The sequence below is a fragment of the Schistocerca nitens genome, chromosome 4, assembly GCF_023898315.1.
Source record: "Schistocerca nitens isolate TAMUIC-IGC-003100 chromosome 4, iqSchNite1.1, whole genome shotgun sequence".
Lineage (NCBI taxonomy): Eukaryota > Metazoa > Arthropoda > Insecta > Orthoptera > Acrididae > Schistocerca > Schistocerca nitens.
Window position 1 is genome coordinate 436,033,500 of NC_064617.1, and position 23,379 is coordinate 436,056,878.

General features: G+C 40.0%; 1 protein-coding gene across 11 annotated transcripts in view; it reads left to right on the plus strand.

The window, feature by feature from the left end:
- The window catches only part of LOC126253623 (oocyte zinc finger protein XlCOF6.1-like), a 74,098-nt gene that overhangs the window by 26,453 nt on the left and 24,266 nt on the right, over nucleotides 1–23,379 (plus strand). For 2 of the 11 annotated variants that reach the window (XM_049955099.1, XM_049955100.1), the window contains exons 3-4: nucleotides 9,100–9,211; nucleotides 9,904–10,139. The exons of 5 other annotated variants lie outside the window; for them this stretch is intronic. Coding sequence is in view for 1 of the 6 variants with exons in the window: in XM_049955090.1 (XP_049811047.1) it covers nucleotides 11,737–11,801; nucleotides 11,899–12,097 (264 nt within the window). In the remaining 5 variants the exon portion in view is untranslated. Of the gene's footprint in view, nucleotides 1–9,099; nucleotides 9,212–9,903; nucleotides 10,140–10,580; nucleotides 11,802–11,898; nucleotides 12,098–14,533; nucleotides 14,679–23,379 lie in introns of those variants that run through there. 4 more of the 11 variants (XM_049955093.1, XM_049955098.1, XM_049955090.1 and 1 more) reach the window with 3 other exon arrangements.

Below are 23,379 nucleotides of genomic sequence, written 5' to 3' on the forward strand. Positions count from 1 at the left end.
CAAAAAAGCAGTGGTCTCAGCCCACACCGAAACTGAGTTTATTGTGGTTTCTTTTAATGTGATTCTAATAAACCCAGTCAGCAATATTAAAGGGTAGTAGGAGACTTTGTACTACTGCTTTATTAGACACAATTTCTTAAGCAATTAATGGCTTGAATATTCTGTCTTTTGACCTCCCACACATCGCATTGGAAGACCAAATGTGGTGCGGTTTCATGCCCACACTACACAGGCCACACTTCAGGGCTACTTTGTCTATACTTATCATGTGTAGATGTTAATTAAAGTTCCTGTGGCCAGTCATTTGTCTTATGATGAGTTTAATCTGTATCCTGTTCAAGTCCAGGATTATAGAACTTTTCTTGAAACATGGCTTCAGTGTCATTAGCTTGCCATGTTTTTGTTTTTGATTTTAGTTTAATATTCTGCATGCTGCCTTCTAATCTAGCTACATAACTTTAATTTTACCATCCTACTAGTGATTGCTAGGACAGCTTCTAGTCCAACAAATGGAGTTGTTGCACCTGTCCTGGTAAGCCTGTCAGGTTATTCATTGCTATTAATTCCTGACACACTAATTCGAGTCGTAGAAGACTTCTGACACCAGCTGAAGTGGACCCGGTGTGTAGGGCCACTTCTGTGCATGAGTTGGGTAGCGGGAGTGGGTCACAGCTGGGATGCAGCCTGATGGCAGCGTAGAGAAAAAACACGACAAGCCAAATATTTTATCAGAATTTAGTTTACCAGGACAGCCACTAGCTGTAAACAGTATGTTTTATTTTTTAGTGGTTTTGTTCCATAATTTTATAAGAGCATTATCAGAAGCTATTTAAAATCCGGACGCAAACGATAACAATAAAATGTACTGATTGCAACTTTTGACTGTCCTGATCAAGTTAATTTCAACAGTTGTTCCACAGCAGGAAATGCCTGCACTTGCTAAATTTTTTTAGAAGTTGTGTTAGTACATTCACATTAGTTCTGTGAGGAATTCATATCTCCTCTCTCGGCATGTGATTACGATGCTGAGTGGTATGCTGAGGAGGCCACCTGGCAGCCAGTAGGCCGATTAATTTTGGCACCCGGAAATTCCAACATAATAAAAAAAAATAGGAGCGCAGGTAAGCTACTACAAACAGCATAGTGAACGTATTATTGTGGCCAAGATAGACACGAAGCCCATGCCTACTACAGTAGTACAAGTTTATATGCCAACTAGCTCTGCAGATGATGAAGAAATTGATGAAATGTATGATGAGATAAAAGAAATTATTCAGGTAGTGAAGGGAGACGAAAATTTAATAGTCATGGGTGACCGGAATTCAAGAGTAGGAAAAGGGAGAGAATGAAACATAGTGGGTGTGGTGTCACCGCTAGACACCACACTTGCTAGGTGGTAGCTTTAAATCGGCCGCGGTCCATTAGTACATGTCGGACCCACGTGTCGTCACTGTGTGATCGCAGACCGAGCGCCACCACGCGGCAGGTCTAGAGAGATGTACGAGCACTCGCCCCAGTTGTACGACGACGTTGCTAGCGACTACACTGACGAAGCTTTTCTCTCATTTCCCGAGAGACAGTTAGAATAGCCTTCAGCTGAGTCCATGGCTACGACCTAGCAAGGCGCCATTTGTAACATTGCATGTATCTAAAGAGTCTCACTTGTATCGCCACAATCTCCAGATGGCTCATCAAGAACGATGTATACAAGAATGGATTAAAAGTTAAGTATTCAAGGAGCTACGTACTTTTCTTTATAACATTCATTACGTATCCTGTTTCAGACCTCACTCCATCCTTCGTGAGTTAGCGCGTGCATCTTGGCCGCCTCTTTCAATTAGTGTGCGTAGTGTTGGCAAGTCGGCCGACACTACAGTGGGTGAATATGGACTGGGGGTAAGAAATGAAAGAGGAAGCCGTCTGGTAGAATTTTGCACAGAGCATAACTTAATCATAGCTAACACTTGGTTCAAGAATCATAAAAGAAGGTTGTATACATGGAAGAATCCTGGAGATACTAGAAGGTATCAGATAGATTATATAATGGTAAGACAGAGATTTAGGAACCAGATTTTAAATTGTAAGACATTTCCAGGGGCAGATGTGGACTCCACAATCTATTGGTTATGAACTGTAGATCAAAACTGAAGAAATTGCAAAAAGGTGGGAATTTAAGGAGATGGGACCTGGATAAACTGACTAAACCAGAGGTTGTACAGAGTTTCAGGGAGAGCATAAGGGAACAATTGACAGGAATGGGGGAAAGAAATACAGTAGAAGAAGAATGGGTAGCTTTGAGAGATGAAGTAGTGAAGGCAGCAGAGGATCTAGTAGGTAAAAAGACGAGGGCTAGTAGACATACTTGGGTAACAGAAGAAATATTGAATTTAATTGATGAAAGGAGAAAATATAAAAATGCAGTAAATGAAGCAGGCAAAAAGGAATACAAACGTCTCAAAAATGAGATTGGCAGGAAGTCCAAATGGCTAAGCAGGGATGACTAGAGGACAAATGTAAGGATGTAGAGGCTTGTCTCACTAGGTGTAAGATAGATACTGCCTACAGGAAAATTAAAGAGACCTTTGGAGAAAGGAGAACCACTTGTACGAATATCAAGAGCTCAGATGGAAACTCAGTTCGAAGCAAAGAAGGGAAAGCAGAAAGGTGGAAGGAGTATATAGAGGGACTATACAAGGTTGATGTACTAGAGGACAATATTATGGAAATGGAAGAGGATGTAGATGAAGATGAAATGGGAGATACGATACTGCGTGAAGAGTTTGACAGAGCACTGAAAGACTTGAGTCGAAACAAGGCCCCAGGAGTAGACAACATTCCATTAGAACTACTGATGGCCTTGGGAGAGCCAGTCCTGACAAAACTCTACCATCTGGTGAGCAAGATGTATGAGACAGACGAAATACCCTCAGACTTCAAGAAGAATATTATAATTCCAATACCAAAGAAAGCAGGTGTTGACAGATGTGAAAATTACCGAACTATCAATTTAATAAGTCACAGCTGCAAAATACTAACGCGAATTCTTTACAGACGAATGGAAAAACTGGTAGAAGCCGACCTCGGCGAAGATCAGTTTGGATTCCGCAGAAATGTTGGAACACGTGAGGCAATACTGACCCTACGACTTATCTTAGAAAATAGATTAAAGAAAGGCAAACCTACATTTCTAGCATTTATAGACTTAGAGAAAGCTTTTGACAATGTTGACTGGAATACTCTCTTTCAAATTCTAAAGGTGGCCGGGATAAAATACAGGGAGCGAAAGGCTATTTACAATTTGTACAGAAACCAGATGGCAGTTATAAGAGTTGAGGACATGAAAGGGAAGCAGCGGTTGGGAAGGGAGTGAGGCAGGGTTGTAGCCTGTCCCCGATGTTATTCAATCTGTATACTGAGCAAGCAGTAAAGGAAACAAAAGAAAAATTCAGAGTAGGTATTAAATTCCGTGGAGAAGAAATAAAAACGTTGAGTGTCGCCGATAACATTGTAATTCTGTCAGAGACAGCAAAGGACTTGGAAGAGTTGTTGAACAGAATGGACAGTGTCTTGAAAGGAGGATATAAGATGAACATCAACAAAAGCAAAACGAGGATAATGGAATGTAGTCGAATTAAGTCGGGTGATGCTGAGGGAATTAGATTAGGAAATGAGACACTTAAAATAGTAAAGGAGTTTTGCTATTTGGGGAGCAAAATAACTGACGATGGTCGAAGTAGAGAGGATATAAAATGTAGACTGGCAATGGCAAGGAAAGCGTTTCTGAAGAAGAGAAATTTGTTAACATCGGGTATAGATTTGAGTGTGAGGAAGTCGTTTCTGAAAGTATTTGTGTTGAGTGTAGCCATGTATGGAAGTGAAACATGGACGATAAATAGTTTGGACAAGAAGAGAATAGAAGCTTTCGAAATGTGGTGCTACAGAAGAATGCTGAAAATTAGGTGGGTAGATCACATAACTACTGAGGAGGTATTGAATAGGATTGGGGAAAAGAGGAGTTTGTGGCACAACTTGACAAGAAGAAGGGACCGGTTGGTAGGACATGTTCTGAGGCATCAAGGGATCACAAATTTAGCATTGGAGGGCAGCGTGGAGGGTAAAAATCATAGAGGGAGACCAAGAGATGAATACACTAAGCAGATTCAGAAGGATGTAGGTTGCAGTAAGTACTGGGAGATGAAGAAGCTTGCACAAGATAGAGTAGCATGGAGAGCTGCATCAAACCAGTCTCAGGACTGAAGACAACAACAACAACAACCCGGAAATGCTTACACACAGAAGTACACTCAGCAACAGATGCCCCAGTAAGGTAGACTTTGTGCTATAGGATGGATGCCCTCCCCCGCAGTGGCTGCTTGACGCTTATATCACTTCAGCACCTACCACAGCCCTTCCATCATTGTAGACGATATCGCACTGCTGATTCCTCCATTAGAATTCAGTTATTTACATGGTGCAGCTTGTTTATTAGCCAATGCTCAGCTTCTGGCCTTTTTCAGAAAAGCAATTCCAGTGGCCGGTGGTGCAGGAACTGCTTAGGCCGCCCTGCAGGAGTATCTTCTTTTCACTGTGTCACCAGGATTGCCGTTCTTTGCCTTGGCAGCCTTAAAGCAGCCATGTTGCTCAATTGGCATGCTGACACTTTGATGCCTGACAGCTGTGTATGGCTTCTGCAGCCTGAGGCTGAGCTGCTAGTTTCCACAGTAATACTCAAAAACAGTGGTGGCCCTAAAGTTTATTGAAGCCTGTGGAAATTATTGAATAGTCAGCTGGCATTTCCCTGAACTTTCCTATATGTACCATATTCACTATATTGATGTGAGATTCTAGAATCCTAAACATTTCCGTTCTTAATTTCTATGGTCCTGCTGCTGCCTCTGTTGTAACCCAGAGGGGTAATACTGTTCTGGCTAAGCAGATAAATGTACACACTTTGCCAAGCTCCTTAGTAACCACCTCCTGTTCTAGTTTATTCCACTTTACTATAGCCCCATAAATTACCATAGTTGTTTTTAACAGTGGTGTGTATTTAGTACATACTCCTGCGGCTTTGACCCCAGTGTGTAAAATAGGCACTTCTCATGCACATTCCTTATACGGGGGGGGGGGGGGGTCCATGGTAGTTTTGTATGCAGGGTTACGCTCAGATGCTTCACTACCTACCCTTCTACGGGTAGACTCATCGAGAAGCTTAATATTCCAGTACGTGTGCATGAATGGTACAACAAAAGTTTCCTTGGGACTGACCCTTAGATCCTGTTTCTTGCACTGGTTTTGCACATTGGTCAGTGTGGATTGTGCCACTGTTCTAATGGTACTAGTAAATTTTCCAAATATTGCCTATGACTAAATTACCTGCATGCCCTAATCCTCAAGATTTTAATTCTTTGAAGAGTTCATTCACCACTAGGTTCCACAGTGGTTAGGACTTTGCAAACACCCTCCGGTGGTGTTGATTACCATTTTCCCATTCATCACAGTGGCTTCTACCTTTTGCCTACTCGACATGTTCTTAATCCACCTGCATATGGTGGTCTTACTGCCATACTCTTCTACAGCTGTAACCATGGATTTGAAGGTCGCATTCCACAAGCCCCCTCAATACGAAGGAAAATGCAGAGAACTGTTTCGTGAACGTGTAGAGCTTTTTCCACCTTTCCAACAAGTTGGCCGAGTGCTGTTTCACATGATTTGCCTGGTTGATACGCATGCATTGGTTTTCGTGTAGAGGAACCTCAGTCAACCTACTTTCCCTAATGTGATGTTAACCTATTTTTCTGTACTTTAGTAGGGAGGCGGACAGACTGGTCTATCCCACATCCTTAACCTTTATATGATCCATTCTCCCTAGCTTCAGAATGAAAACAACCTTCAGTGTCCTACAAGCATTAGGAATGACTCCTGCTGCTAGGTTGGCTCTAAACAATCTGCATAGGAGTCTAATCAGTCCCTCTCCTGCTTGTAGCAGTAGTCAGGAATGGTTGAAATGTTCCCACCCCCTACTTTCTTTCTTTTTTTTATGTATTCTCTGGCTGGTTCAGTTCTCCCTCTGATTACCTGTAAACCAGTACCTTCAAGGGAATAAATATTGGTATGGTATCGACCAGGTTGCATTGGGGGAAGTTGGTCTTCAGGAGACCATTCAATGTCTAGCTGTCCTTGTGTACCCACCATCATCCTTCAAGTGCCTCCCAGATTCGGTAGCATTCTGGTGAGTGATTGATTAAGTTTGGAACAAGTACATGTATCTTCCACCTCCTTTCAGAGCCCTTCAGGGACTATAGTTTTGTTTGCTTAACTGCAAGGTTGTATTAGGCAGTGGTCCCCTATTAATTTGCCCATTGTTGTTTCCTTCTTGCAATGTTGAATATGTGGCTTACTTGTTCCCTTTTCAATTCAAGTTTATTGTTCTATCAAGGTATATTCATGTTAGTGCACTTCTTGGCGATTGGGCAGTTTTCCAAGTATGAAGTCAAAATAGTAAACTTGTTTCTTATGCCATTTCCTCAAGATTTACTGGGTTTCTTAATGATGTTCTGATTTCAGATAAGTGTGGGTTTAGGTCTTTCCTAGGTGAATCCTATTGTTTTCCCCAAATTTCAACAGAAAATGGTCTGTTTAACATCCATTTCAGCCTCTAACATGTGGTCAGATATGGATGGCTCCATCACCACATGCTGTTATTTTATATAACCGCCCTTGAGAGGGACCCAAAAATTAAGTTAGTTACATCTTCCAATCTTCTCCCCCTGAAGGTTGTTTCCCTACCCCTATTCCAGTTCTCAAAGTTGCTTTCAAGGAGAAATTACAGTAGGTACTCCCCTCTGCTGTTGGTATCATTGCTCCACTGTATCAGGTTGTGGGCACTAGTATCACAAACCAGTTCATTCAACTGTGAGCAGCTGTCCTTGTAATGAAGGTAAGCCGAGGCCAATACATTCTCCCTCGTGCTTGCTTCCGGACAGTGTTTCAATCTGATGGTCATTAAGCCCCTGGAAGAAGCCCACCATCGGCATGAATGACATTCCATTTTTAACATTAATACATGTTTGGAGTTGAGTTCTTGTATAATCAACTCACCTCTAGTTCCTCTGAGAGCTGATACCTGCCCCCTCTTTATACAACCAAGTTCCCAGATCAGGGCCGCATCCACTTCCTGTCTTTGCAGAAGACGACTCTGAGTGGCAGTTGCCTCTTACTGTGCTGTAAGTTTATCTGCAACACTCAAGTCCGTTCACATAGCCCAGTACTTAATTACTTGACTAAGGTTATGAGTTATCGTATTTGTACGTGCTACAGAAAGTCGTAATATGGTATCTGAATAGAGGAACTAACAACACTAGAAGTTTATTTATGGCCAAAACAAATGTCCTAACATATATTCTTGATCATTTTTGTGCTAAGTGGAATAACAGCATTTCAAAACAGCGACATTTATTTATACATACAAACAAACGAATCTGACAACATTTATTAGGGAATAAATAGAACCTATTTACCTTATCCATTGTGTTTCTTTTCATACGTTCCTAATAACTTCATGAAGAGCTGTATTTTACTCCTTCATTAGAACTGACTTTTTCTTTTAAAATGTTTAATGAAAATGGCTCCATCAAATTATGTTCTTAGTATATACAGTGTGGGCGTCATCTCTGTTCTGTTGTAAAACTTTAATTTTTCGCTTTCAGATGTATGACCACGTTTGTGGGAGAACACACAAAGGAAAAATTATCTGTTCCAAGTCGTCATGGAACATTTGAAATTTTCCACGAAAACAAAGCACAGAAATAAAATAGGATTAAGAAGACACAAGAGCTCGAAATTCACTACTATAACATTAGTTATCACGACGAAAGAAAGTTAACTTCCTTTAGCAGACGACGACACCGTCAAAACTTTCTCCAGAGAAACTTCGACGGTACTTGACGTGACAAGACGTCCGTTGATGGCCTGTGTGAATGCAGCCATTGGAAAGACTTCGTGGAATGTTTCCACGTCTTTCTTGCTTATATTTCTTATTGCAAACGACAATTCCAGCTTCCACTTCACTTCTCAGAGTAGTCCGTGGTGCCTGAATAACCATAAATTCTAACGTAAAGTTGTTTTTAACGTAGGCGAAACAAAACAGCCCACTCGAGTCGCACACGTATTTGCCACCCATTCCTGATAACCAGCAGCCTTATGTATGCACGAATCGCAAGCGATGTATCAGATTGCCTTAAGGCATCTTCGCACTGAAAACCAACCCCAACAAACTCGCATGACAACTGTTTTTAGCTCGGAGTTTGATTTAGTTCTTACCTGCTGTCAACAGTTGTTTGAAGTCGCGAGTTTGAACAAGTAGTTGACGGAAGATTTGTCTAGAGTTCAGTGAGCCAAACATGGCAGCGTTGTGTGATGTGCGCATGCGCATTTGCCATGTCGTCTGCTGTATTTCTTTCTTCGTCAGCAGTGTTTCTTTCGACAATAGCGAGTAACGAGTGGTCAACAGTACAAACAACTCAGTTTTTTGAAATGAGGAAACCTCTGGGATCCTTCTGATTCTGCGTATAAAGACAGATATGAAAGGAAAGATTTACCGAAAGAAATTTCAGATAAGTTGGTGTATTGCTTGAGGAGTGTGAAAGGAAATTGACATATATGAAAACACGGTACAATCTGAACATTGTAAAATGTTCAGAACTGAAAGTGGGCCTGAGACAACTGAGATCTACATCCTCAAATGGATATTTTACGAGCGTATGAAGATTTTGGAAGGCGTGAACAAGCGAGGGAGAAAAATATTTCAGTAGTAAGCAAAATGTCATTCACTAGCGTAACTGGAGCTGAAAGAGTTTTTTTTCGGAAACTTTGTAATTACATCTCTATTTTCACTGGAAATTTATTTATTTCACTTTTCATATCACTTTGTCAACATCTGGTGCAAAGTAGTTTGCAAGTTAATGGCATATATTGTTAATAACTAAAGTTATAAGGGTTTTGTTTTGGAGTTTGTAATTACATTTGTCTTGCTATTTCACATTACCAACATCGAATATAAAATAGATTGCAAATTCATCCCCTATATGCTTTGCTTTCCAGTTCTTCCTGCGTTGCCTCCCTTTCTCTGGAGACATTTATTTTGCGGAGACATTCTCCAACTACCATCTGAATCCTGCCTGTTTCTGGATCTTCCATATCAAACAGCCAAGTTGTGAGTAAACTGTGGCACTTTCTTTATATCTTCTAAGAAAATAGTGCAAAGACACAGTTGCAGAAGTCAGTAATGTCGCTTTTTCAGTAGGCCTAGTTAAGTGCACAGTTGTTAAATGACACTGAAAAACTGTTGACAGTATTCCAAAACAACTCTCCCCAATTCTTCTAGAGCAAGACATTCTTTCCTGGCTAATTTTCTGTTGCCACCCTGCATATGGTTTCATCGTGCACTCTAAAAGAGCAAAAGCATCATCTCCCACCATAACAAATGGCACATCCTTGTTTCTTCCAGGAAGTGGTCTTGGCATGGGTAGAGCAATTTTTCCCTTAGAAAATCACTCACCCATCTTAAAGTGGTTGAAGACACCACCATCTGAAATACTTCATTGCATACCTACTTTGTAACTGATTAGGTTGTAATATGCATTTACCAATGCAAACAGCACAACACTAAATGTTCCAGTGTAATTATATTATAATATGCAGTTCCTGCAGGCTGCACTATTTCAATATGTTTGCCCAGTATGGCAAGTTCCATATTGTTTGAAATCCATTTGATACATCTTCCCATTCTTCTTTTGTAGATGTTTCCTATAAAAGTAAGAAAAATGCCATTCAAATTTAATTGCTGTATTAATAAGTAGCTTTAGGGGGCACAGTGTTCTAAAATTTACATTTTGTATATTTCAGGATTCATCAGAAACATTTAATGTACCCCACTTAGCCACCACTGAAGAGGGTAATGATGATAACGATGATGGGTCAGATGAAGTTTTAATCAACACCACTGTATTCCAATCTAGAAGCTTTAATGAAGAAATCCCAGCTTTTACAACAAACATCTTTGCACCACCGCCACCACAATCAACTGTACACTCCCCATTGCCTTCAATATCTGTCAGAGATCACAGTTTTGCAAAGAAGAGGTAGAGGACCACTGCTGCAGAGCAAGCTGTAATGTGCATGAAGTCATTACAAAATAGAAAAACTGTCAAACACAACAGACAAATACTCTGGGAAAAATAAGGAATGAGAATGTGCTTGTTGAAGTAAAACAAAAAAAATTCTGATGTAATATATAATGCTAACGAAATGCTTCCTGAGCAGGCTCTAGCCCAAGCTGCTGCTGCTACAGCAAAAACAGTGACATCATTTTATGCAGCTGAAAATGAGGCTGCAGGTGCAGATAACAATACTGAAAATGTCTAGTGAAGAAACAGTGTTATCTCTTGTTTTTTTTTTTTTTTAAAATAATAGAGCCAAAAGCAGTCAATATTTTTACCAAAAATTATTTCAATGTATCTTTTTAAGTGTAAGGCAGCAACATTTATTATGTTCCATTTTGGGTCTTCAAACATATTTTCATTGCTTCCTTTCTGAGGGAAAGGCTTGTAAGATGTGATGTATCTTAGTGTAAGTGCATATATTTCAAATGATTCCGGCAACGTATATTATTTTACTTAAAGGTTTAGGTGTTTGGCAACTACTATGGCAAAAAGAGACCATGACAGTAACTTGCAGTTCCTTGCCTTCAGATAGTGGGTTATTGGGAAGGAACTGAATATGTAATAAGTACATGTATAAATGGGTTAAGAATGTAGAGTAAGAAAAATAACAGTACTTTTACAAAATTCTTGAGCACATTCACGATAACCCACCACACTCTAGGTACAGTTTCACTAATCTTGGCCAGTGATATTCAGTGAGAGTACATTAAATGTGTGTAACTGTCACTTGTTGCCAAAAATTGAAGGGTTAAAAGAAGTTGTTCTGCTGGGATACTGCAGCTCTAAAATTTCTCTCATTCCGTTGAATATGTAGGGCTACTATCTTCAAGAGTTAATCAGCCCACATGTGATTCTGAAAAAAATTCTTGAAACCTTGCCCGTCTTCAACGTTGAGCACCTCCAGTACAGAATTATAAGTTTCGCGAGTTTGTCATTGTAACAAAAACTTTCTGGACCACAAAATCTCTTGTTAGGTTGATTTTAGTGGCAATTACACCAAGAATTGTAGCACAAATTGCTAATGCATCTTCATTCATAATCCATTTCCGTTGCTTTTCTCTAACAAAAAATCGAAACACCGAATGTGTGTGTACAAGAATTTAAAACTGTTGTCAACATTTTTCAACAGTTGTTTGCCAGACTCACAACAGTTGCAGATTTGCCAAACTTACAACAGTTGTATCTCATGTTTTTGTTTGTTGGAGTTTGTTATCGGTGTGAAACTACCTTTATTTCCACTCGATCAGCGACGGATCACTGCGATTTTACCGCAAACTTGCGATCTACGAAGCGATCGGTCGCCCTTGGAGCACGCATGCGAAAGATCGCTGCGATCGGTCGCTCGTGTGAGTGAGACCCAAGGAGGTTAGAATCTGAGGATGACGACCAAGAAGCCCCTTGGAAGATGCCGTAACCGTGAAGCCAGCACCGCCATTTGTTTGCGCTCAAAACATTGCCAGTAGTGTGTTTGTATTGATGTGTCGTTCATCGAAATATTAACGTAAACGTGGGAAAAATGGTTACATGTGTTGCGTCCGGATGTACAAACAGAAGCGGAAAGTCAGCTGTTACTTTCCACAGGTAAATGCTGCAGCTAAACTAAAACTTGAGCTCCCAATAGGGAGCGTTTCAATTATTTTACTCATTACCTTCAATCTTTTATGTTCGCGATACTTAGTTTCCCGAAGGACAGCGCTAGGAAAAGCTTATGGATCAAGGCATTGCGACGAATAGACTGGAAACCAACTAAACATAGTAGAATATGTTCAGTCCACTTCCGAGAAGCAGACATTGATCGAACGTCTTTATCAAATGTTCGCATTAGATGCGGCGCCGTGCCATGTATTTTCTCATCTTTTCCGCCGTACATTCAGAATGTAAGTAGCACTAGATGTTTCTTAATGATTATAATGTGTAAGTGCATGATATGTATTCTTATAAGTTGAAGACCCCGTGGTTTTGACAACTTGTGTGAGCGCTCCCCGTTTATTTTCGCGTAGTTGTTTAAATTTGAGACAATCCAGTGAGTGAATATTGTTAGCAAGAAGAAATCATGTATTTCAAATGAACAACATATGAATTCTTATTTGATGCACATGATTGTTGCGCTCTTTGTTAATTATTGTGATGGAAAGTCTTTGTGCTTCAACATAAAGTGATTGCAACACGTATGCACGCGAAATTGATGAGGTGCATGTTTCAAAAGTGGTATGGATTGGCATGCTTTTCTTAACTTTGTAGGCTATATGAAGCTGTCCAAAAAATCTTTTCATAATTACTTGTGATGCATGTTGTGATGACTAGTTGAGGCAAACATCTTTTATAGCATAATAATTGTGTTAATGTGATTGATCAAATTTTTATATAAGAGTTCATTCATGTGATACATACACATCTGCTAATGCCTTCAGAAACTGCCTGACAGTGCTAAATTCTGCTGGATAGTTCTAGTTTGAGATTTATTTCTCAAATTAGCTATACAGAGAAGTTCTGGATGCTTTACATATCCCCATCTCTTGCCATATGACGATACATCCAGCATTGTCTAAGGTGATCATTTTTGGTATTCCAAGTATTATGGCATTGGGGGAGGCATAATGGTGCTCGGATGTACTGAGCTCCAAATCTTGGAACATAGGGGTTTTTTCAGTGGTGCATTTGGTCCAGACTTTGTTTTGTGTGTATTACAATGTGTGAATTGTTGAACTTCATTGTGGAGGAGCTGTTGGAGTGAGAAGATATTTGGCAGATGGGCTGGCCTGTCCTGCCCCCCCCCCCCCCCCCCCCCCACTCTCTTCCCTCCCTTACATAAATCCCTTAGATCATGTGTGAGATGCATTGGGGTGACATATTGCAGCACACTCACATGCACCAATGATTATTCAGCAGTTGTCAAACACACATATGGAGGAATGGAATGCCCTACCACAAGAACTTCTTACTAACCTAGTGGCCAGTGTAGGACCACATTGCAGAGCATGCATTGCCATGTGTGGTGGTCACACAATCTATTAAGAACCATGTTGCACCATTTGTAATGTTCATGGGACCGTCATAAATCATGATGACTTAAGTGGAATTATTGAGGGATGACTTGGTCACTTTGAAGATAAGTGATCCAGTGTGTGACAGTTTAAAAAAAACCACAGTAGTCTGTGATCACAAGTGTTTGTTTTATTCATTGAATTATTTAATCATAACGATCATCTTCAGACTGATTTAAAAAGAATGTACATATTTATGAATAATAGTGTTATGATAAGTTACCAAACATTACAAGTAGTAGTGTGATTCATGTTGTTTGAGGAGGAACTAATGTACATACATCTGTGCTTCCTTGTATTTATCAAAAGAAACATATAAAACATATAGCCATGATTGACATTGGGGGAAATGCCTATAGCTACAGTACAAACAGTTGAGAGGGCATCATCATTAGGTGACGCTGACCATAAGCAGTGTTTACAGTTGCATGTTACAAAGTCAAGGATAGAATCTTCAACATTCAGTGTGAAACAAAATAAGATCAGTCAAGGTGCAATTAAAAGATAATTAGATTTATACACCAGTCCCCTGTAAAAAATTAGTTAAAATGCAATTAAAGTAGAACTAGAGCTTAAACATGGGTCTACAGTAAAATGTTGTTTAAAATTATAAATATTTGGCATCCCAAATAGGTTTCTGCATTGTGTGGGGTCAGCTGGGATAATTGTGAACTACTAGAGAGACATTGGGTGTAATTGTAGAAAACATTGTTTTCAACCTTTGCATGTTATTTTGACATAACTTCCCTCTCTCTTTTATTGTTGAATTCTGTTAATTGTTGAGCTTTTTACTTTGAGTCTAGCAGCTCCGTATTTTGAAAGGAAAAAGTATTTTTTCCTTTATTTATAGATAAGTTAAACACATTTCTGTTTTATTAAATTATTTTATTGTTCCAATGAGATTGCAACAGTTAAATTCCTTAATTTCATGTAAATAACATCCATTCGACTTTATTGCAAACCAGTATGATGATTTTCATATCAGGTTTTGAAAAATGCCAAGGAAATACATAAAAAAGCGTCCAAATTGCAGTTACACTGTAAATGGTGTGTCAACAGCTGTGCATGAGGTTAGCTGTGCATGATGTTATAAATTTAAAACATTTAAGGAAGCAAAAGCAGCTTATAGTGTCCCAAAGTGTCATATACTACTGAATTGAAGGGTGGGGTCTAAATTTTTCTGTGTCCAGAATTGAAGACTAAAAGGAAGAGATTAAATATAAACCTTTATACAGGATTTGCTTAATTTTATTCTGATTTCTTCTTTAGGTTGGAGGATAACACTGGATGAATGAAGCCTTGAGCATCCTCAAGCTCTCCCTCCACACGTTGAAGCTACATTGGCCAGTTTAATTGCTCATGCAGAAATGGGGGCTCTTGTGGAAGCCTCTGAATGGGGTCTGTGCTGGGTTAGGTAGGGAATCTACAACTGTTTTGGCCTGCATTGCTGTAGATGCACTCACTTTGTACCATTGATCATACACTGAGGTGACAAAAGTCATGAGATAGCAGTATGTGCGCTTACAGCTGGTGATAGTATAGCATACACAATGTATAAAACGGCAGTGCTATGATGGAGCCATCAGCTGTACTCAGATGAGTCATTTGAACAGGTTTCCTTTGTGATTATGGCTGTGCGATGGGAATGAACAGACTTTAATTGCGAAATGGTGGTTGGAGCTAGACACGGGGGACATTCTGTTTTGGACATCATTAGGGAATTCAGTATTCTGAGATCCACAGTGTAGCGAGTGTGCAGAGAGTACCAAATTTCAGGCATTATCTCTGACCACTGAAATGCAGTGACTGATGGCCTTCACGTAACGACCATGAGCAGTTGTATTTGCATAGAGTTGTCAGTTGTAACAGACAAACAACAATTTGTGAAATAACTCCATATATCAATCTGGGGCATAGGATGTTTGTATTGGCTAGTACAGTGTGGCTAAATTTCATATTAATGTGCTATGGTGGCACATGACAGATGAGAGAACCTTTGCTAACAGGACAACATTGACTGCAGCACCTCTCCTGGGCCCTAGATAACTGGAAAACTATGGCCTGGTCAGGTGACTCCTGATTTCAGCTTGAAAGAGCTGGTGTTAGGGCTCAAATGTGGCACAGACCTCATGAAGCCATGGAAGAAAGGACTGTGAAAGCTGGTGGTGGCTCTGTAATGGTATCGTCTGTGGTTACGTGGAATGGACTGGGTCTTGTGGTCCAACTGAACAAACTGAGACCATTTACAGCCATTCATGGGCTTGATGTTCCCAAACAACAGAAATTTTATGGATGACACTGCACCATGTCACCAGGCCACAATTGTTCGTGACTGGTTTGAAAAACATTATGACCAGGAGAATTATTTGACCACCAATGTTGCTCAGCATGAATCCCATTGAATGTTTATAGGACTTGATTAGGAGGTCAGTTTGTGCACAAAATCCTGCACTGGCAACAGTTTCCCAATTATGAGCAGCTATAGAGGCAGTGTGGCTCAATATTTGTGCAAGCGGCTTCCGTCGCCTTTTTGAGTCCATGTCACATCGAATCGCTGCACTACGCCATGCAAAAGGAACTCTTAACTCTGACATGATATTAAGAGGTATCCCATGACTTTTGTGACCTCAATGTGTGTAAGAATGGTTCAGTTCAGAGTTGGACTTTGTCTAATACCTAACCAGGGAGACTGTAAACTGCTTCAACAAAGCAGTGCATGGAGAAACCAAGGTTTTGTCAATGGTTCACTACGGCTTTTATCCATCATGTACAAAAATATCGTAAAAATCCCCAATTACCCTGTCAAAGTGTCATTTTGATGTTTGATGGGCACGCTAGCCACGTCAGTTTACAATTAATGGAAATGGGTGTACAGAATAACATTCATTTAGTGTGCTGGTGAGTCATTTACCTGGTAGACTACAACCTCGTGACAGATTTGTGTTTGGCCCTGTTAAAATCACATGGGGAGAAAAGCTTAGCCATATATTTTTTTTTCTTTATTTGTTCTGTTTGTGTGTACTGACTAGGAATATGCTATCCTGTTGCCTCATTTTCAATGTCGTTTGATAAATTATTTTAAAAATTGCTAATTTTGGAATTTTTATCACATGTTGGTTGCGGTAATTATAAACACCAATTGTTCAGGAAAATGTTCATAAGTTATAGAACAGTGTTGGTTTACAGTTAACCCTGCTGGCAAATCCAAATCTAGTCCACACTTTGAGATTGCAGTTTCCATTTACTCTGAACACAATAGGGTAAATGTGAACTTACTACGATGTCATGTGAAGAATCCAAGAGCAGATTTTGTATTTCAAGGTATTATGTCTTAAAATTGCAAAAATAATTCACTTAAATTCAGCACTTACTTGAAATCATCATAACTTCACAAAATCGTTCCCAATTACCCCACCAGAACTGACAATACACAGTCAAGTTAACCGACAGCAGTTCAGAAAACATGAAGAACCAGCAGGCACATGATTCCACGAAACCAGAGCCAAGAAAACAAGGGCAACACAGTGAAAACAGGTAGACAGAGCCTCATCATTATGACATGCAAGATCTGTAACAGCCTATCATACAGTGAAAAATTTCTGTATGGTGTAAATTTGTTTGCTTCATTAGAAGCTTTGTGGGGTGGCATTTCTTATTCCTGTAGACATATATTTCTTCCAAAAGCTGCTATAGGCAGCCCCTAAAAGCTGTATGTGCGACTTACATGTTGCAGTTGGTGCTGGTTTCAGTACACTTGCATTCAGTCAGGTGTTGTCCAAATGCAGTTTTGTTCTGTAGATATGTGTATTCCCTGAACCTAATACAAAAATTTCTAACTGTGTGTCCAATATAAAACTTCTCACAATTTGTGTGACATATTTTGTGGACTCCATAACTTGAAAATTTGTTATATTTGTCAGCTAACTTGTGTCTAAGCTGCACTTTCAGAGAATAGTTTATTTGTAAACTGCATCTGACATTTGTGTTCTTCAGTTGCTTCTCTAGCTGTTGAGATACTCTTCAGTAGTGTGTCATCAGGCAAAATTTTTTATTACTTTTCAGTGCTTCATGTGCTCCCTTGTTTTTTATTTATTTTTTATTTTATTATATGGATGCATGGCTGTTTGTTGTAATATGTGTAGTTCTTTAAGTGTTTTTTGCCTCTCTAATGGCAAGCAAATAATCTGATCAATCATGGAAGTAAAATAAGACTATTTTGCACCACCCTGGTGTTAAAGAAAATTTTGGGAAGCGTAGGACAAAACCATGCAGTGAAGATATTAGTCATTTGCAATAACTCTTAGCATCACCAAGATGTCTTCCACATAACATTCATCATGAATGTATGTATTAAACTGGGGACCTAGAAACGATGGAGAGGCTTTGTCCCGCCGTAGCCCTCAGTGGTTCACAACCCAACAACAGGCCACAGAAGTCCACCCACCCCACATCGAACCCAGGTTTACCGCGCAGTTCAGCATAATGGGAGAGGTAACTGGGTGATGGTAAGGAGGAGGCTGGGGCAGAGAGGGAGAGCAGGATACGGCTGTGGGACAGTAAAGTGCTGCAGGGAGCATGCATGGAGGAGGTGGAGAGTAGTGCAGCTAGGTGCAATTTGGAGGTTAGATGGAGGGCAAGGGGGGGGGGGGGGAGAAGGGGCTAGATGGGTGAGGACAACGACTAATGAATGTTTAGGCGAGGAGGGTTACAGGAACATAGGACATATTGCAAGAAGAGTTCCCACATGCACAGTTCAGAAAATCTCGTGTTGGTGGGAAGGATCTAGATGGTGCAGGCTGTGAAGCAGTCATTAAAATGAAGAATGTTGTGTTGGGTGGCATGCTCAGCAACAGGATGATCCAGTTATTTCATGGCCACAGTTTGTCAGTGGCCATTCATGTGGTTGACTGGGTTGTTGGTTGTCTTGTCCACATAGAATGCAGCACACAGCTTGCAGCTAAGCCTGTATATCACATAACTGGTTTCACAGGTAGCCCAGCCTTTGATGGGGTAGGTGATGTTTATGACTCGACTGGGATAGGTGGTGGTGGTGGTGGTGGTGGTGGTGGTGGGAAGATATGTGGGACAGCTCTTGCATCTATGTCATATTAAAGGGATATGAGCCATGAAGCAAGGATTGGGAGCAGGGATTGTGTAGGGATGGATGAGGATATTGTGTAGTTGTGGTAGGTGGCAGAATCTCTCTGTGGGAGGGGTAGGAAGGGTAGTGGGTACGACATTTCTCATTTCAGGGCACAACAAGAGAAGTCGAAACCCTGATGGAGAATGTAATTCAGTTGCTCCAGTCTTGGGTGGTACTGAGTCACAAGGGGAAAATACCTCCGTGGCTGGTCTCTTACAGACTTTGGGAGGTGTTGGGTAACTAGAAAGGTAAGGCATGGCAAACCTGTTTTTGTACAAGGTTGGGAAAGTAATTACGGTCTCTGAAGGCCTCAGTGAGACCCGGAGTATATTTCGAGAGGGACCGCTCGTCCTACAGATGCGACGGCCATGGATGGCTATGCTGTATGGAAGGAACTTGGTGGTATGGAATGGGTGGCAGCTAAGTGGAGGTATTGCTTTTTGTTGGTAGGTTTGCTATAGACAGAGGTATTGATGCAGCCATCTTTGAGGTGGATGTCAACATCGAGGAAGATGACTTGATGGGTTGAATAGGACCAGGTGAAGGGAATGTCAGAGAAATTGTTTGAGGTTCTGGAGGAATGTAGATAGCGTGTCCTCACTCTTGATTCAGATCATGACAATGTCATCAGTGAATCTGAACCAGATGAGGGATCTGGGATTCTGGGTGTTTAGAAGGATTCCTCTAGGTCGCCAAAGAATTGATTGGCTTGGGATGGTGCCCGTAGCTGTACCCCACATTTGTTTGTAGGTAATGCCTTCAAAGGAGAAGTAATTGTGGGTGAGGGTATAGCTGGTCATGGACAAGGAGTTCGTTGTTTAGAATATGTCATGTGTCGGTAAAGGTAGTGTTCAATAGCAATAAGGTCATGGGCATTTGAAATGTTAGTGTAACGGGCGGTGGCATCAATAGTGACGAGTAGGGCACCGTGTGTTAATGGAACAGGAACTATGGAGTGTTAATGGAGGAAATGGTTGGTATCTTTTGTGTAGGAGGGTAGGTAGTGGGTAATATGCAGAAGCTGTTAATCTACGAGAACAGCAATTCTCTCAGTGGAGGCACAGTAATCGGTTACAATCAGGCATGCTGGGTGGTTGGCTTTATGGACTTTAGAAAGCATATAGAAGGTAGGAGTGCAGTGAGTGGTAGGGGTGAGGAGAGAGGTGGACTCCAGGGAGAGGTTCTGGGCTGGAGGCCCTGCTGGGTCTCTGGAATTGGGTCGCTGTGGCAGGGTTTGTAGGTGGATGAATATGATAGCTGGTGGAGTTCTTCCTCACTCTCACTTTAGCCAGAACCCAATCCCACGCACTGTTCCTGCATTGATGCTTTGCTCATGAAAGCTCCCAAATGGCTCCATCAAATTACCCATCTTCGACTGCCACCCTTCATTTCACAATGACCTCCATCTGTTCAGATTCTGCTAATCCTTAGCCCTCATCAATATAGTTCTGCAAAACCATATCAATCAGGCTCAAACCTCCTTGCATACCTTCTGTCCATCCGTAAAATTCTCCATCTATGGGGTCCCAAATTCCTGGAACCCGTAACATACATTGAAACTCTCGCCGTCCAGTATCTGGAGCAACATGCACAATGCCACCTCAAAGAAACTTTGAACTGTAACCAAATCAAGAGAGATTTGTGGAAGATTTTTTTTACACAGTGATGTACACAGTGAACACATCTAAAATGACATGACGGTGCTGCAAAACAACAATCTGCTTTTTTCTGAGAACAAAACTCCACTAATTTGGAATGAAGCCATTGTTATGTGTGATTTTGCTGAAAATTATTCTTATCTGCCTCATGATGGAGCGCAAGGGTTCCATTGGAGTAATTCCATGGCCACAGTGCATTGTAAGACAAAACATCAGAATAAAGAAAAAATATTCTTAGCTACAGAATTTTTTTTTTTTTATCTGAGATAGTTTGGCTCGCAATACAGCATTCTTATATGTGTTCCAAAAATAACTTATTAGAGTTCGTGAAATTTGATTTTCTTTCTAATTTGAACAAAATTTATTACTTCAGTGATGGCTCAGCTGCATAATATAAGAATCTAAAAAACTTGTCTAACTTGCATCATCATATTGATGATTTTGAAAGAATTGAGGTAAAATGGGATTTTTATGCTGCTTCACATGGAAAGAGAGTGTTTGATGGTGCTGGTGACACAATAAAAAAGCTTACAGGCAAAGCTAGTTTGCAAAATCCTATTGGTAACAAAATATTAAATCCTATTCAAGTTTATGAAGTATAGCAGTCACAGGAGCTCAGAAGTATTAAGAATTCATTCCTTTAAGCAAAGCCAAAGTAAAAGCAAAAGTTGTTTCTTGTTTTAAAGACTCTGATGTTCATAAAATTCATGCTGATCCAGTTGAAGACTGCATGCCATTTGAACAGATTACAGGATTTGTTGCTTGTTCTTATGACTACAAATAATTGATGGGTTTTGTGCTGCCAAGAGATTAGAAAGAAGATGAAGTGAACCTTTTATTTATGCTTCCTTATACACCAGCACCTTGTTTTTTGTACCCAAGAAGACCAGTTAATTAATTCTATCCAAAAAATTTCATACTTTGTAATTTATACCCCACAACTACCATTTGAACAAACAGACTATCAAATGAAGAGATACTAAAAGCCTCACAGATTATATTGCAAAAGACCGTGCTGTTATATCAATACTTGTTGAAGGTAATAGAAAGTTTCTGATTGTAAAGCACTGAAACAATCCATTGTAAATAGTAACATCATCGTGTTGTTGTTGTGGTCTTCAGTCCTGAGACTGGTTTGATGCAGCTCTCCATGCTACTCTATCCTGTGCAAGCTTCTTCATCTCCCAGTACTTACTGCAACCTACATCCTTCTGAATCTGCTTAGTGTATTCATCTCTTGGTCTCCCTCTATGATTTTTACCCTCCACGCTGCCCTCCAATGCTAAATTTGTGATCCCTTGATGTCTCATAACATGTCCTACCAACTGGTCCCTTCTTCTTGTCAAGTTGTGCCACAAACTCCTCTTCTCCCCAATTCTATTCAATACCTCCTCATTAGTTATGTGATCGACCCATCTAATCTTCAGCATTCTTCTGTAGCACCACATTTCAAAAGCTTCTATTCTCTTCTTGTCCAAACTATTTATCGTCCATGATTCACTTTCATACATGGCTACACTCCATACAAATACTTTCAGAAACGACTTCCTGACACTCAAATCTATATTCATTGTTAATAAATTTCTCTTCTTCAGAAACGCTTTCCTTGCCATTGCCAGTCTACATTTTATATCCTCTCTACTTCGACCATCATCAGTTATTTTGCTCCCCAAATAGCAAAACTCCTTTACTATTTTAAGCGTCTCATTTCCTCAGCATCACCCGACTTACTTCGACTACATTCCATTATCCTCTTTTTGCTTTTGTTGATGTTCATCTTATATCCTCCTTTCAAGACATTGTCCATTCCATTCAACTGCTCTTCCAAGTCCTTTGCTGTCTCTGACAGAATTACAATGTCATCGGCGAACCTCAAAGTTTTTATTTCTTCTCCATGGATTTTAAGACCTACTCCGAGTTTTTCTTTTGTTTCCTTTACTGCTTGCTCAATATACAGATTGAATAACATCGGGGATAGGTTACAACCCTCTCTCACTCCCTTCCCAACCACTGTTTCCCTTTCATGCCCCTCGACTCTTATAACTGCCATCTGGTTTCTGTACAAATTGTAAGTAGCCTTTCGCTCCCTGTATTTTACCCCTGCCACCTTTAGAATTTGAAAGAGAGTATTCCAGTCAACATTGTCAAAAGCTTGCTCCAAGTCTACAAGTGCTAGAAACGTAGGTTTGCCTTTCCTTAATCTTTCTTCCAAGATAAGTCATAAGGTCAGTATTGCCTCACATGTTCCAACTTTTCTACGGAATCCAAACTGATCTTCCGCGAGGTCGGCTTCTACCAGTTTTTCCATTCGTCTGTAAAGAATTGGCTTTAGTATTTTGCAGCTGTGACTTATTAAACTGATAGTTCGGTAATTTTCACATCTGTCAACACCTGCTTTCTTTGGTATTGGAATTATTATATTCTTCTTGAAGTCTGAGGGTATTTCACCTGTCATCATTGATTAATTAGTAACTTTAATTAATGTTAATTTATTTGTTAAATAAGGTACAATTAATTAAATTATTCATAGTCTGTACCGAGCATGTGTTGATATGATGTATGTTCAAACATTTTTGTAGTTAACGTGGAAAAGCCAGTTCTGACTTTAAATTCAAATGTTTGATTCTAATGCTGCAATAAATTGTCTTTAAATGAGACTAACAGTTGATTTGACACCATTATGTGGTTCTTGCCAATTATTATTTCCAAGGCACAAGTCTACAGACTACGTGCTGGATGCTGTGTTTACCAGAAAAATAAAATTTATTTTAACATGTTCCCACCAGAATACCATCTTGTAATTTAGCAGACACGTAAAAAAAAAAAATTGTGTATTAGTAACACACAATTTTTTTCAATACTATGCATGATCTGTTGTACACCCTTTTTAATCCGAGCACTTCATTCGTTGTCTTCCATTATCATTCCCCCTTGGTTCTTGTACGTTTTGTGTATTACCTGTTTTTCGTAATAACTTGCCCATGTTGTTCTTAGATTTTTGAATGCGTTGCACCATTTTAATCGCCGAACACTTTTTCTAGGTCAATGATTGCTGTGAACATGTCTTGATTTTCTTCACTCTTGCTTCCAAGTCCAATGTGAGAACTGCCTTTCTGATCCCTTTACGTTTTCTAAAGCCAAACTGATCATCATCTAACTGATCCTCAGTTTTCTTTCCATTCTTCTGTATATGAGGCACCTAGCATCAAAACTGGCCATGTCACAAAATTTACAAAAATGAGTTGGTATTACTGATTTAAAGTAGAAGTAAATTATTATAATGTGAAACAGGAATATGCATCAAAATCAGCTGT